At 39.1% G+C, this 14,142-nt stretch overlaps 1 protein-coding gene across 1 annotated transcript in view; it reads right to left on the bottom strand.

Annotated features, from left to right (window-relative positions):
- atp10b (ATPase phospholipid transporting 10B) overlaps nt 1-13,218 on the bottom strand; it is a 95,812-nt gene extending 82,594 nt beyond the window's left edge. Inside the window, exons 1-2 of the mRNA XM_067996138.1 lie at nt 12,938-13,218; nt 11,614-11,808 (exon numbers count right to left, since the gene is read on the bottom strand). Of these exons, the coding sequence (XP_067852239.1) occupies nt 11,614-11,808; nt 12,938-13,218 (476 nt within the window). The remainder of the gene's footprint in view (nt 1-11,613; nt 11,809-12,937) is intronic.
- Nucleotides 13,219-14,142: the final 924 nt, after the last annotated feature.

The following is a 14,142-nucleotide window of genomic DNA, read 5'->3' as shown; positions in this document are numbered from 1 at the left end:
AGTCGAGGCCAAATTCCCTCTATTCATTCAACCGCTTAATCATTTTGCTGGTCTCTCTCAACCTTTTCTCAAAGATGGATTTGACATTGTTTTGGAACCGTGGTTAAGCAGAACCAAGTACCATTTTAATTGCTGCATATGAAATTATTCTGATGCTCAAATGACATTTTTATAATTTAAAATAGCCTCAAGGTGTGGCGAGGGATCTGGTTGCAATAACAAAAGCCTAAAGTTGAAAGAAACATGAGATGAGTTTAAAGGTCAGTCAGACCAGGATAAGGAATAAAGATAACAAATGGTCACGGAACAAATACAGTTATAAAACAGAAGCATAAGAGGACTACTAAAAATAGTTAAAAGAAATGACTATTAAAGATGAATTAAACTGCCTCTACATCAATGTACACAGCATCCAAAATAAAATGGGGGAACTGGAGGCAATAATCCGTATTGAGGAACCAGATGTAGCAGGAATAACTGATACATGGTTACATAAAGAATGGGACTGGCAACTCAATATTACAGGTTACAACATAATCAGAAAGGATAAGGATGGAAGGGGGGGGGGTGGAGTAGCTCTACTAATTAGAGATAACAATGGCAGTAGAAAAAAGGGATATAACTAACAGAAGGGTAGAAGTAGAATCCACATGGATTGACACAAAAAGATAAGGAATTGATCACACTAATAAGGGTATACTACAGACCAACTAATAGCAGAAAGGAGGTAGAGTAGCAAATATGTGAAATAAGTAAAAGACAAAGAAGAATAATAATCATGGGAGATTTTAACTACCCCCAAATAAACTGGCAAGAAGAGGTAGATAAATGGGTACAGGGACTGGAGCTTTTACAATGTGTGCAGGACTCCTTTCTTACCCAGTATGTAAAAAGCCCAAGAGAGGAAGCACTGCTGGATCCAGTAATGGGAAATGAGCCAGAACAGATAAGAAGTGTAGGGGAACATCTAGGCAATAGTGATCGCAACATAATAAGGTTCAAGATAAAGATTGGGAAGGACATAAGTAAGACAAAGACCAAAGTAATAAATTGGAAAAAAAGCTGATTTAAGGGGATGAGAATGGAACTGGGGAAAATAAACTGGAAAATTTATTGACAGAAATAGAACAGTAGTGGGAAACATTTAAAATGGTGATCAAGAGAATCCAGGAGAAATATATCCCACTAAAAACAAGAACAAACTAGCCAGTAATGACACATCATGGATGAATAAAGAAATAAGGGCAAAATTGAAACTAAAGAGACATACACTAAATACACAGTCAATAAAGGAGAAGATGATAAAAGGAGAAGATGATAAAAGGAAATACGAAAAGGTTAGGAAAGAATTCAAAGAACAATTAGGAAGGCAAAGAGAAACTACAAAATTAAGTTATCAAGAATATAAAAAGAAATAGTAAAGTATTCCACAGACACAAACAAAAGAAAAATCAGGATAGGGCCATTAAGAGATACACACAATAAACTCACAGGCAATGACTGCGGCAGAAATATTAAATTATTACTTTGCCTCAGTACTTACCAGGGAGACTAACATGGTGGGCATGACATTAGAAAAAAAGATATTTAAGACAGAAAGGGGGGGGGGGAAGATAGTTGATGAACTAATCAAACAAACAGAGAGGATAAAACCCCTGGACCAAATGGAATAATTCCACGCATACTAAAAGTAGTTAAGGAAGAAATAGCAGAGGCATTATTAAATATATATAAAAATTCATTTGGAAAAAAAGGGAATAGTGCCAGATGATTGGCAGACAGCTAATGTTATTTCTATATTTAAAAAGGGAGATAGAACAAGTCCAGAGAACTATAGACCAATTAGCTCAAAGTCAGTGGTAGGAAAGATAATGGAATCTTTACTCAAAGATGTAATAGAAAAACATCGAGAAACCAAAAATATAAATAGTCAGCACGGATTTCAAAAGGGAAGGTCATGCTTGACCAACCATATTGAACTCTTAGAAGATATTGATAGATTAGGTGAATGGGCAAAACTGTGGCAAATGGAATTCAATGCAGGCAAATGTGAGGTCATCCACTTTGGATCAAAAAAGGATAGAACAGGCTTCTGTCTAAATGGTAAAAAGTTAAAAACAGTGGATGTCCAAAGGGACTTAGGGGTTCAGGTACATAGGTCATTGAAGTGTCATGAACAGGTGCAGAAAATAATCAATAAGGTTAATGGAATGCTGGCCTTTATATCTAGAGGACTAGAGTACAAGGGGGCAGAAGTTATGCTGCAGCTATACAAAACCCTGGTTAGACCGCACCTGGGGTACTGTGAGCAGTTCTGGGCACCACACCTTCGAAGGACATATTGGCCTTGGAGGGAGTGCAGCGTAGGTTTACTAGAATGATACCCGGACTTCAAGGGTTAAGTTACGAGGAGAGATTACACAAATTGGGGTTGTATTCTCTGGAGTTTAGAAGGTTAAGGGGTGATCTGATCGAAGTTTAAGATATTAAGGGGAACAGATAGGGTGGATAGAGAGAAACTATTTCCGCTGGTTGGGGATTCTAGGAGTAGGGGGCAGAGTCTAAAAATTAGAGCCAGACCTTTCAGGGGCGAGATTAGAAAACATTTCTACACAAAGGGTGGTAGAAGTTTGGAACTCTCTTCCGCAAACGGCAATTGATATTAGCTCAATTGCTAAATTTAAATCTGAGATAGATAGCTTTTTGGCAATCAAAGGTATTAAGGGATATGGGCCAAAGGCGGGTATATGGAGTTAGATCACAGGTCAGCCATGATCTTATCAAATGGCGGAGCAGACACGAGGGGCTGAATGGCCTTCTCCTGTTCCTATGTTCCTAACAGAAAGGGTAGACAAGGGTAATGCAGTAGATGTAATATATTTGGATTTCCAAAAGACCTTTGAAAAGGTATCACATAGTAGACTCATGACTAAGGTCAGAGCACGTGGAGTCAGGGGACAAGTAGCAGAATGGACAGCAAGCTGGCTACAAAACAGAAAAAGAATGTATGGGTTAAAGGTAGTTATTCAGACTGACAAAAAAGTGGGAAGTGGAATTTCATAAGGATCGCTGCTGGGACCACTGTTCATTTACATAAAATGATTCTGACTCAAGAATTGGAAGTACAATTTCAAAATTTGCAGCCGACACCAAATTGGGGGGTATAGTTAATACTGAGGAGGACTGCGACAAAATACAGGAAGAATTAATAAACTTTCAGAATGGCGTGTGATTGGCAAATGAATTTCAATATAAATGTGAGGTGGTACATTTTGGTAGGAACAATAAGGGGGCCACATAATGCTTGGGTAATGAGACTAAATGGGGTAGAGGAACAGGTACAGGTAAACAAATCACGCAATGCAGATTAATAAGGCCATAACAAAAGCAAACAAAGCACTGAGTTTATTTCTAGAGGGATAGAATTGAAAAGCAGAGAAGTTATGTTAAACTTGTACAGAACCATGGTTAGACCACACTTGCAGTACTGTGAATAATTCTGGTCACCATATTATAAAAAGAATAGAGGCACTGGACAAGGTTCAAAAAAGAATTATCAGGATGATACCAGAACTGAGGGGTTTTACCTATCAGGAAAGGTTGAACAGGCTGGGGCTCTTTTCTCTAGGGAAAAAAAAATGAGGGGTGACCCGTTAGAGGTCTTTAAGATTATGAAAGGGTTTGATAGGGTAAATGTGGAGATGATATTTCTACTTGCAGGGGAGACCAGAACTAGAGCCCATCAATATAAGATAGTCACTAATAAATCCAATAGGGAATTCAGGAGAAATTTCTTTACCCAGAGAGTGGTTAGGATATGGAACTCACTATCACAAGTAGTTGTTGAAGCAACTAGCATAGGTGCATTTAAGGGGAAGCTAGATAAACTCTTGCAGGAAAAAGAAATAGAAGGATATTGTGATGACATTAGATGATGGATGAAAGGAGGCTTGTGTGGAGCATAAGCACTGGCATGGACCTGTTGAGCCAAATGGCCTATTTCTGAGCTGTACATGCTATGTAATTGCATGTTTGTTTGTAACACAGCCAGACTAAGTGCAAAGGGGTGAAGGATGCACCTATCTACTCATTGTTAGATTAAGTAGAAAGAAAAAAAGGATTTGCATTTATATAATGCCTTTCATGTGCTCAAGACATAGTGAAGCAATTTACAAATGATGGATACATACTTTGAGGCATAATTATCTAAATAGGAGAGGGGTCATACAGTTACCAGAAACTTTGCTATAATATCACCATATTGGTCATCAGTGAAAATCCACACCTCAGTACATGCTTCATCTGCTGCACTTTGAACATTTTCAATGCCATTTTTACAAGTTTTTTTTTAAAAAAAGAAATATTTCATCTGTTACAGCTCTGAATAAAGGCCAATATTTTTTGTGAAAGCACATCATTACTGTTGACAGATCATTTTATCAGTGTAGATTCAAAAACTGCCAACCCAAATCTACTTGTATTTTAAATCCTGCAGAGTGGTCCTGTTTATGCAGTTATGCTGAGTGCAGGCTCTCTAGCATTAGATGCTAAGTCTGCAACAATCAGGCGTATGCAAAGCATTCAGTACAAAGTGAGAAGATTTCCTCCTTCGGTATGACAAAATCATAAACCTGCTTATAAAGAACATGTACACAAATTTGTCACACCGAATGTACGGAGGGAATCTCTCCCCAACATACATAACAATAACCTTCATTTGTACAGTGAGATAAAACGAACAAGGTGCACAAGAAAAGATCATGCAGTCCATCAGGTTTGCACCATACAGAAACCATGAGCCAATTGTTTATCGCCCAGTGATGAAAGTTAAAATTACTTCCCATGTTCAATTATTGGTAATCATACGTGGTCTCTGAATGGCACTACGACGGACCAAATAACCTTTTCCAACTCTGGACTTTGATGGCAGAATCATAGAATGGTTACAGCACGCAAAGAGACCATTCGGCCCATCGAGTCCATGCCGGCTCTCCAGGAGCAATCCACTCATCCCACTTCCCCGCCCTATTCCCATTGCCCTGCAAATTTTTTCCATTCAAGTACTTATCCAATTCCCTTTTGAAAGCCACAATTGAATCTGCCTCCACCACCCCCTCAGGCAGTGCATTCCAGATCCTAACCACTCTGTAAAAAAAGTTTTTCCTCATGTCACCTTTGGTTCTTTTGCCAATCACCTTAAATCTATGTCTTTTGGTTCACAACCCTTCCACCAATGGGAACAGATTCTCTCTATCTAACGTGTCCAGACCCTTCATGATTTTGAATACCCTATCAAAATCTCCTCTCAGCCTTCTCTGCTCTAACGAGAGCAACGCCAGCTTCTCCAGTCTATCCACATAACTAAAGTCCCTCATCCCTGGAATAATTCTGGTAAATCTCTTCTGCACTCTCTCCAAGGTCTTCACATCTTTCCTAAAGTGTGGTGCCCAGAACTGGACACAATATTCCAAGTGTGGTCGAACCAGTGTTTTATAAAGGTTCATCATAACCTCCTTGCTTTTGTACCCTATGCCTCTACTTATAAAGCCCAGGATTCCGTATGCTTTCTTTACCTCTTTATCTGTTAAATTTCATCTGCCATGTGCCCGCCGATTCCACCAGCCTGTCTTTGCCCTCTTGAAGTCTATCACTATCCTCCTCATTGCTCACCATCCTCCCAAGTTGTGTCCCCTGCAAATTTTGAAATTGTGCCGTGTACACCCAAGTCCAAGTCATTAATATATATCAAGAAAAGCAATGGTCCTAGTAGCGACTCTTGGGGAACACCACCGTATACCTCCCTCCAGTCCGAAAAACAACCATTCACCACTTAGCCAATTTCTATCCGTGCTGCCACTGCTCCTTTTATTCCATGGGCTTCAACTTTGATGACAAGGCGGCACTTTATCAAATGCCTTTTGGAAGTCCATATACACCACATCAACAGCATTGCCTCATCAAAAAAACTCAACCAAGTTAAACACAACTTGCCTATAACAAATCCGTGCTGGCTTTCCTTTATTTACCCACAACTTGTCCGGGTGACTTAATTTTGTGCTGGATTATCATTTCTAAGAGTTTCCCCACTACCGAGGTTAAACTGACTGGCCTGTAGTAGCTGGGTTTATCCTCACACTCTTGTTCAAAAAAGGGTGTAACATTTGCAATTCTCCAGTCCTCTGGCTTCACCCCTGTATCTAAGGATGATTGGAAGATTATGGCCAGTACCTCTGCAATTTCCACACTTGCTTCCTTCAGCAACATAAGATGCATCCCATCTGGACTGGGTGACTTATTTACTTTAAGTACAGCTAGCCTTTCTAGTACCTCCTCTTTCAATTTTTAGCCCATCCAATATCTCAACTACCTCCTTTTACTGTGACTTTGGCAGCATCTTCTTCTTCGGTAAAGACAGATGCAAAGTATTCATTTAGTACCTCAGCCATGCCCTCTGCCTCCAAGCAGAGATCTCCTTTTTGGTCCCTGATCGGTCCCACCCCCTCCTCTTACTACGCGTTTACATGACTATGAAGACTTTTGGACTCCCTTTTATGTTGCATCTAGTCTAGTCTCACTCTCTCGTTTCCTTTTTCACATCCCCTTTGAACTTTCTATAGTCAGCCTGGTTCTCACTTGTATTATCCTTTCCCTAGCACTGGCTTTAGTTGGTTCTCTTATTTATGTTATTGGACAAGTGTGCAACTCTCTTTCTGGGAGCACATAGGTTCTTTTTCAACAGAGAAAAGGGAGTATTTAGGACACTTTCATTAATAAAATCTTGAAATAATACATGTTGAAGAAAATGGAGATATTCACATCAATCCTTGTGTCTGTCATAAATCTGCTGCAGACAGTGAAACCTGGTTAAACTGGAATATAGTCCATTGAAATACTGACTTCCGGGTTGTCATTGAAACATTGATACTGTTTGTGTGATCAAGTTAAGCAGCATCCACTCTTCAATAACTAACAAGCACAAGATATAGGATATCATGAGTTAATTAAGCAAACAGTTAAATACTCCTGTAGGCTCCGTAGTTTCAGAAGCATGAGGGCAAATTTTAACACCCTCTACCCAGTGTAAATGACTGAGTCACCTACCTCCCTTTTTACACCGACTCTCTGGCTGCCGCCATCTTGGAATAGGCAGACAGAACGCCCCCACCATTAGTATTTATGGTTGCTCAATTATCCCATTCACTAAAAAACCAATATATCAGCACACAAACATACGAAAGAGACAGAAAAAGACCTGCTGGTCCATTGTGTCTGTCCTATTCAGCTATGTTGCAACTAAGCAATATGACCTCCAATAATCTCCACTCACCAACAGCCATGGGAGACGGGAAGAAAAAAAGTTTGAAAAGATCTCTCGGCTAATTCAGGGAAAAAAAATTCTGGAAAATTCCACTCCCACTCCTGAAGGCAATCACAATGCATGCGTAACCCCTGGTAGACACATGCACAAAGGCTCTCAGACTACCAGAGAGCAATGCCATAGTAAATCTGTCAGTGCCTTATTAACTGCAATAATTTTGCTAACTAATCACAATGCAGTTTTAAAAATTATGGCTTCATTTATGCCAAAGGCAATTAAGTAGTATGCCACAGCAATACTTCAGTTCCAGACATTCTTTGCATGCTGTCTGAAGCCAATCTGCCCCTGCTGTGTTTCAAATATTATTGAAGAGAAATGTAATTATTTCCACAGACCCACAGAAGCCTATATGTCAATATCTTTGTGGCAGTCTCATTTGCCTCGACAATGCTGTAAATATGTCATTAGCAACTTTATTCTATTTAAACTTTTTAAATTAACTTTTCTTTCCTGTTTTCATGTTCTTCAGAATGAGGGACATCAATGCTCAGAATAGAATTTTTTTCACTTTTTGCAACCAACGCCAAACACTCTCAGGTCAGGAACATTACAACGCCATACATGACTAAAGGTCTTTTACTTGCCCCAACAATGCACTTTAACCTCAGACACAAAACTCTACCTGACCAGTAAGACATTTTCATTTCCCACATCAGCCATCCCTATATGCTGTCTGAGTGAAACTGCCAACAAATATGATTTGTGCTGAATTACGGACAGTTTTGCTTTAGATCTGCTGGAGTTGTGCTTAACCTAGCCTGTCCTTTTAAAGCTACTCCCGATGGGAAAGTGGTCCAAATAGGCATATCCTGAGATCAATTGTTCAGGGAAGATTCTGTTGATTGGCAGCTGCTTCCTTGGTTCTTGGGAAGAAACGAGGGCTGATCCTGCTGCCGGCAGAAACCCCATTTATGTTATCAAAAACACAAAAAGGCATGAAATAACAATTTTTTTTTAAAAAAGGGTTTTTTTTTTTGAGGTGTGGTGGATGCACACTAGAAAGCTATATGTAATAGATCTCCAATGGCATGGCTCACAGTAAATCAGAGAATATTCTGTTCCACAAGGACAGGAGTGATGTACATATGTTATCCTTCTGATAAGGTGATATGATGCAGTTTTAAGGCCGCATAGTCTAATTGCTAAGTAAACAGAGCTTCAGGCCATAGTTAAATCGGTAAGGAGAAGTGTGCAGGTTCCAGTCAGTGTTTAATTGCTGTTCAGGCTGAAATGTTTGGTGATTGCAGAGGCTTTTTTTCCCCCCTTTAAATCACAGGATACAGACATTCTGACTTCTGTGTTTAAAAAAAAGCATTTGATGTTGGTGAATAAGTTTTGCTCTGTATTCCAAATGGCTGTCTTTTTTTTGGAAAGAAAGAAATATATTAGCTGATTATTGGTAGGAAATTTGCTTAGAATACATTTGCACAGGAAGTGTGACATGAGGAAATCTGCACATACATCTGACTCACTGAGCAATGCCACAGGTAGCTGCTATTTTTTTTGTTAAATTGGTTAGTCGAGGATGTGTTGTATAGCTATCCTCATACCCACATGAATGGTTACCTCTTGGTGGATCTCATTTCGGCACTCCACCTAATGTGGAAGCCAAATTATTGAAACTAAATATTAGAGAAGTAAAAACAAGGCACTCAATTTGCCAAATCATTTTTGTACAGTATAATAACTTTAAACATAAAGTTCACCATAGCATATTTCATTGTGCCACCTGCACAGACATAAAAGGCAGATTAAAAACAAATTAAGTGCTTTTGTTTTGAAGATTTTTAAAAATGGACTTTTAGTTTGTAACAGCATTTAAACAGATAATGCTACTACATGTTTATATAATGAGTTCTTGTAAAGAATTCATGTGGTTTAATATTCAGTGATGGCTTAGGGTGGGGGGAGATCAGGAGCCAGAGATAGTGACAATTTTTTCCAAGGAACTGAAGCACAAAGCACATTGCGAACAGTGTGGATCATGAACCGAATGGGAACTTGAGAATTGAGAGTGTGGGACTCTGCTAAAGTAGTGGGTGAATTGAAATTAAAATTTAGTTTAAAATTTAATTTAGAACTTTAAAAGAAACTGCAAATTAGTTAACAGAAGCTGCAAGTCAGTAGCAGTTAATAGTTAAGCAGCTCTAAGTTTTGTTACACTTAGCGGAGAGCTAATTGTTTCCATTAACTATCTTCTACGCCATGTGTTGCCCAGGAAATGGGAGCACAAGTCTACCTCTTACAATCACCACAATGAAAACGGCAGGGTGAAAGAATTATTCCTTTCAATGAAGACTTAATTTAAAAAGTTCTTTTTCTGAAAAGTATCTTAATTTAGCAGATTGTTAGCATTCAGAATTGTTAATAATGTTATTGAACCAACCACCATTCAAACTTGAGTATGTTCATTTAATCACAAGAGTGGTAATGCACTTACAAAAAAGTATAATTCTTTTATATACAGAAATTACTCCCCTACAGGCCAGAAATTCTAAATACCTTGATAAACCAAATTTGAACATATAGTATTCTGCTCAGGCTGCAGCAATTACTTTTTCAGCAACATTAATTTGGTGTCCTTCTAGGTCTGAAGATGCACACTAAGCTTACTCTTGAAGTTGCCTCTTGGTTCTTCTGCATCAGGAAGGGGAATATCACAAATCCTCATTTATAAACACCTTTTCTTCCAAACTGCCTTTTTTCTCATGTTTAGGTAGAGTTCAATTGGTGCTGGTAGCCCTTTGGTACTTCACCCAATTGGTCATTCTCCATGTGTCAGCCTAAACAATGAATAGCAGCAGTCTCTTCTTCCTAGGAGGGCATTTCACTTGAACCTAACCTTGTTCTCACCAGGCAAATATTCATGTATATTTATTCTCCAGCAGGGGTCATTACACACAATCAGAAGTAGGGACCTAGCTGAATTCCTTCCCGCCATACCCAGGCACCACCCCCCGCCCTCCCACCCACCCACCCCCCATTTAGTCTTGAGACACTAAAGCCACTCTATAGAATCATAGAAAATTTACAGCACAGAAGGAGCCGATTGGCCAATCGTGTCTGTGCCGGTAAAAAAAGCCACCCAGCCTAATCCCACTTTCCAGCACTTGGTCCGTAGCCTTATAGTTTATGGCACTTCAGGTGCGTATCCAAGTACTTTTTATATGTGATGAGGGTTTCTGCCTCTACCACCCTTTCAGGCAGTGAGTTCCAGACCCCCACCACTCTGGATGAAATTTTTTTTCCGCAGCTCCTCTCTAATCCTTCCACCAATCTTCAAATCTATGCCCCCTATTTATTGATCTGCCCGCTGATTACTGACCTCTCTACTAAGAGAAATTGGTCTTTCCTATCCACTCTATCCAGGCCCCTCATAATTTTATACACCTCAATTAAATCTCCCCTCAGTCTCCTCTGTTCCCAAGAAAACAACCCCAGCCTATCCAATCTTTCCTCATAGCTAAAATTCTCTAGTCTTGGCAACATCCTCGTAAATCTCCTCTGTACCCCCTCCAGTGCAATTACATCCTTCCTGTAATGTGGTGACCAGAACTGTATGCAGTACTCAAGCTGTGGCCTAACTAGTGTTTTATACAGTTCTAGAATAACCTTCTTGCTCTTGTATGCTATTGTCTTGGCTAAGAAAAAGTATCCCGTACGTCTTCTTAACCACCTTATCTACCTGTCCTGCTACCTTCAGGGATCTGTGGACATGCACGCCAAGGTCCCTTACTTCCTCTACACTTCAGTATCCTACCATTTATTGTGTATGCCCTTGCCTCGTTTGCCCTGCCCAAATGCATTACCTCACACTTCACCAGATTGAATTCCATTTGCCACTTTTCTGCCCATCTGACCAGTCCACTTATACACTTATAGCATCTCCACCATTTTCCAACAAAATCACCATTTTAATCCAATTAAGTGCTCCTCCCTTTAAGTCTCAAGTCCTAATTAAGGGAACGGTCAATTCTAAAAATGCTGTTCTTGGGCTGTCTGTTAATAGCTACTTTAGAATGGCATAGGCATGACTCAATCCCTCAGATCCTCCTCCCTCACTTGAGGTAAAAAGCTGCCGTGTTTTATGCTTCTCCTTTTCCCGATGGCACAGCCAACTATTACCCCACATTCTGCCACTCTTCAATGTGTAGTGCTAAGTACCAACAGGTTGCATTTATGCAAACATCTACTAAACCAAAGACTTTTCTTGCATTTGTTCACAAATGACTTACCAATCAAATACCTGTGTCCTGGCTTGGTTTATCTTTTTATCAAATCTGTATCGCTTATAGTCTTCAACTCCATCTTTAACTGCAGTGATGGACATCACAATGACCAAGGGCAACATGGTTATCTCTTTATGGAAAACTTCGATGGATGGGAACCAGTTCAGAAGGGCAAGGAACAGGAAATAAATATTGGCGAACCTGGGATGTGAGAAAGGGGAGAAGATAAAGACGACACTTCATATTTCTTCCTTCCTGGGAACATTGTCAAAATATATCTGAGAAAGCAGGTCAACCTGTTCCCAGGTCTCTGCCAATGAGAGATGACAAGGAGATAAGCAAATGAATGATCTCTCCTGGGATGAGTCATCCTCAAAATTTACAAAATGAAATATGTTCAACTTTATAGTGTTGGCACCAGGCGTTGGCAGCAACACCACAATGTAACAACACCTGAAGGCTTTGACAGGGTCAGAATTTGCATGAACTGTAGGTTAAAGCAGCCAATTAGGCAATCTTAGTGTCACACCCCAATTAATTATTTCATTCAGTAGCCTAATCTGAACCAGAACCATTATGATGTTGAATGTTTCGGTCATTTCCATAATACGCTGTCTCTGGGTAAAAGCGAGTCAGCAGAATGAATAAAAAATAATCCTGATTTTTGTAGTTAAGTTTGAATTTGGAATCCTACTCATGATTTCGATGACTCTACGTTTGGAGATAGTCATAATTTGTAACATATGTGTAGCCATCAGAAATTCATTTTCAAATTGTAAGCAGATGGGAAAAGAGTTTGATCTGCTGGAATTCTGAACAGTGGAAACGGATGGGAAGGGATTTGCACTACTGGGGTTCAATGTTGAAATTAGATATATATCCTGGAGTCAAATACATTTTTAAAAATACAATTCATTTCAATTCTATCTAGCCTTTTCCCATTTGAATGGTGGGTAGCAGACATCCTTGTTTATTTGAAATATTCCCCAACTGCACCCAGTACTGAGAACTAAACTCTTGATACTGAATCAAAATCAAGTGTTCACAAGAAGCAGACGGAGTGAGGGGCAACCAAGGAAAGCAGGTGCCAAGCTTGACAAGGCAGAACTGAATGGTGCCAAACTGGACAAAGTAGCAAAATAAGCAATTTATGATAAATTTGAATATTCAAAAAAGTATAACCATCACTTTCATCTGGGAAGAGTGGGACAGTAACCAAGACCTATAATAAATGCTACAATTCTACAGTCAGAGTAAGAAACAACTCCTTACGGAAACATGTGTTTCCACTAAAAAAGAACAATCGAGGTAATTAAAATGTGGTGCTTACCTGTAACACTGCTCAAAAAAGTTCTTTGGGAGAAAGTTGATGAAAGTATATTTTGTAGTTCTTATTTTGTTGCTCAAATAGTCTCTCATTAGCATTTCTGAGTCTTTGGCAAACTTTCTATTATTTGGAATGATAATTCTTTGGCTGCTTAAAACAGGTGACCATTGTTCATTGCCTGGAGAGTTCAGTGATGAAGATGATAACAACGGTGTTGTTTCAGAGACACTGCCGGTTCTCTGCCTCTGGAAGCGGAATCGAATCCATTCTATAGAGTGCGCCATGGTTCATTCATTGGATCATGTTTCCCTCTTCAGTTGTATAGTCTAATAGTGAACTGTAAACACATACTACTTCCTGTTAAAATAGAAACTGGATCAAGTAATCAACAGGAGCCAAGTAATAATTGATGTGTGGGAGTAAAGTAGGATGTAATTGAGAACAGCAACAGATTGAAAGACGGTCAGATTATTTTAATTATAGATTTAAAAATAAATACAATAAATGCTTTATAAATTAAAATCTTTATACAGCTGGGGTCTAGTGGGGTTGAAGGCAGGCCAAACTAGCCTAATATTTCAGCAACTCAGTTGTGTTCAAAACAATCTTGTATTATTTTTTAAGTTAAGTTGGTAGGCCCCTTAGCCTTTTCTTCCTTCATCAAGGTGCTGAGAATGGAATATTTTCTCTTGGCTTTTCTTACTTCATGTTTGTATTGAAGCATTCTAAAATCAGTGTTGGGTGCAGTATCAAATTCTCTCGATCTTATCCTAACTTCAAAGCAGCACTGCATTTTTCCACCAGTGAGACATTTTATATTCTTTGCGGTGTCCTGGTGAGAAACTGAAAATTAGACTGACAAAGGTAGTTTATTGCTGTGGAATTGTGCCAGTTTAGAACTAAGTTCATATTGCTCCAGAATCAATTTACTTGGGATTATGGGCAGGCAAGTGCATTTTTTTTTTTTAAAACTCCTTGCCACCATTATGAAGATTGTCAATTTTGCAACAGAGAGAAAAAGCTGAGTCACAGTCATGCTCGTGCCTGTGCATGTCTATTTGTCGTGACAGCATTGCTTTTCTCAGTGAAAATGTTCTAGAAAGCAATGCATTTTTGGCTCATTTCCTGGATAGTTGATAGCTGTATTTTTTTGAAGGATAATATTTATAAAATGACTTATTTGTGTCTTTTGTCATACCAAAGAGCTA

Source organism: Heptranchias perlo, chromosome 14 (assembly GCF_035084215.1).
Source record: "Heptranchias perlo isolate sHepPer1 chromosome 14, sHepPer1.hap1, whole genome shotgun sequence".
Lineage (NCBI taxonomy): Eukaryota > Metazoa > Chordata > Chondrichthyes > Hexanchiformes > Hexanchidae > Heptranchias > Heptranchias perlo.
The sequence above is the reverse complement of the archived record's forward strand: the minus strand, read 5'-3'. Positions and strand labels throughout refer to the sequence as shown.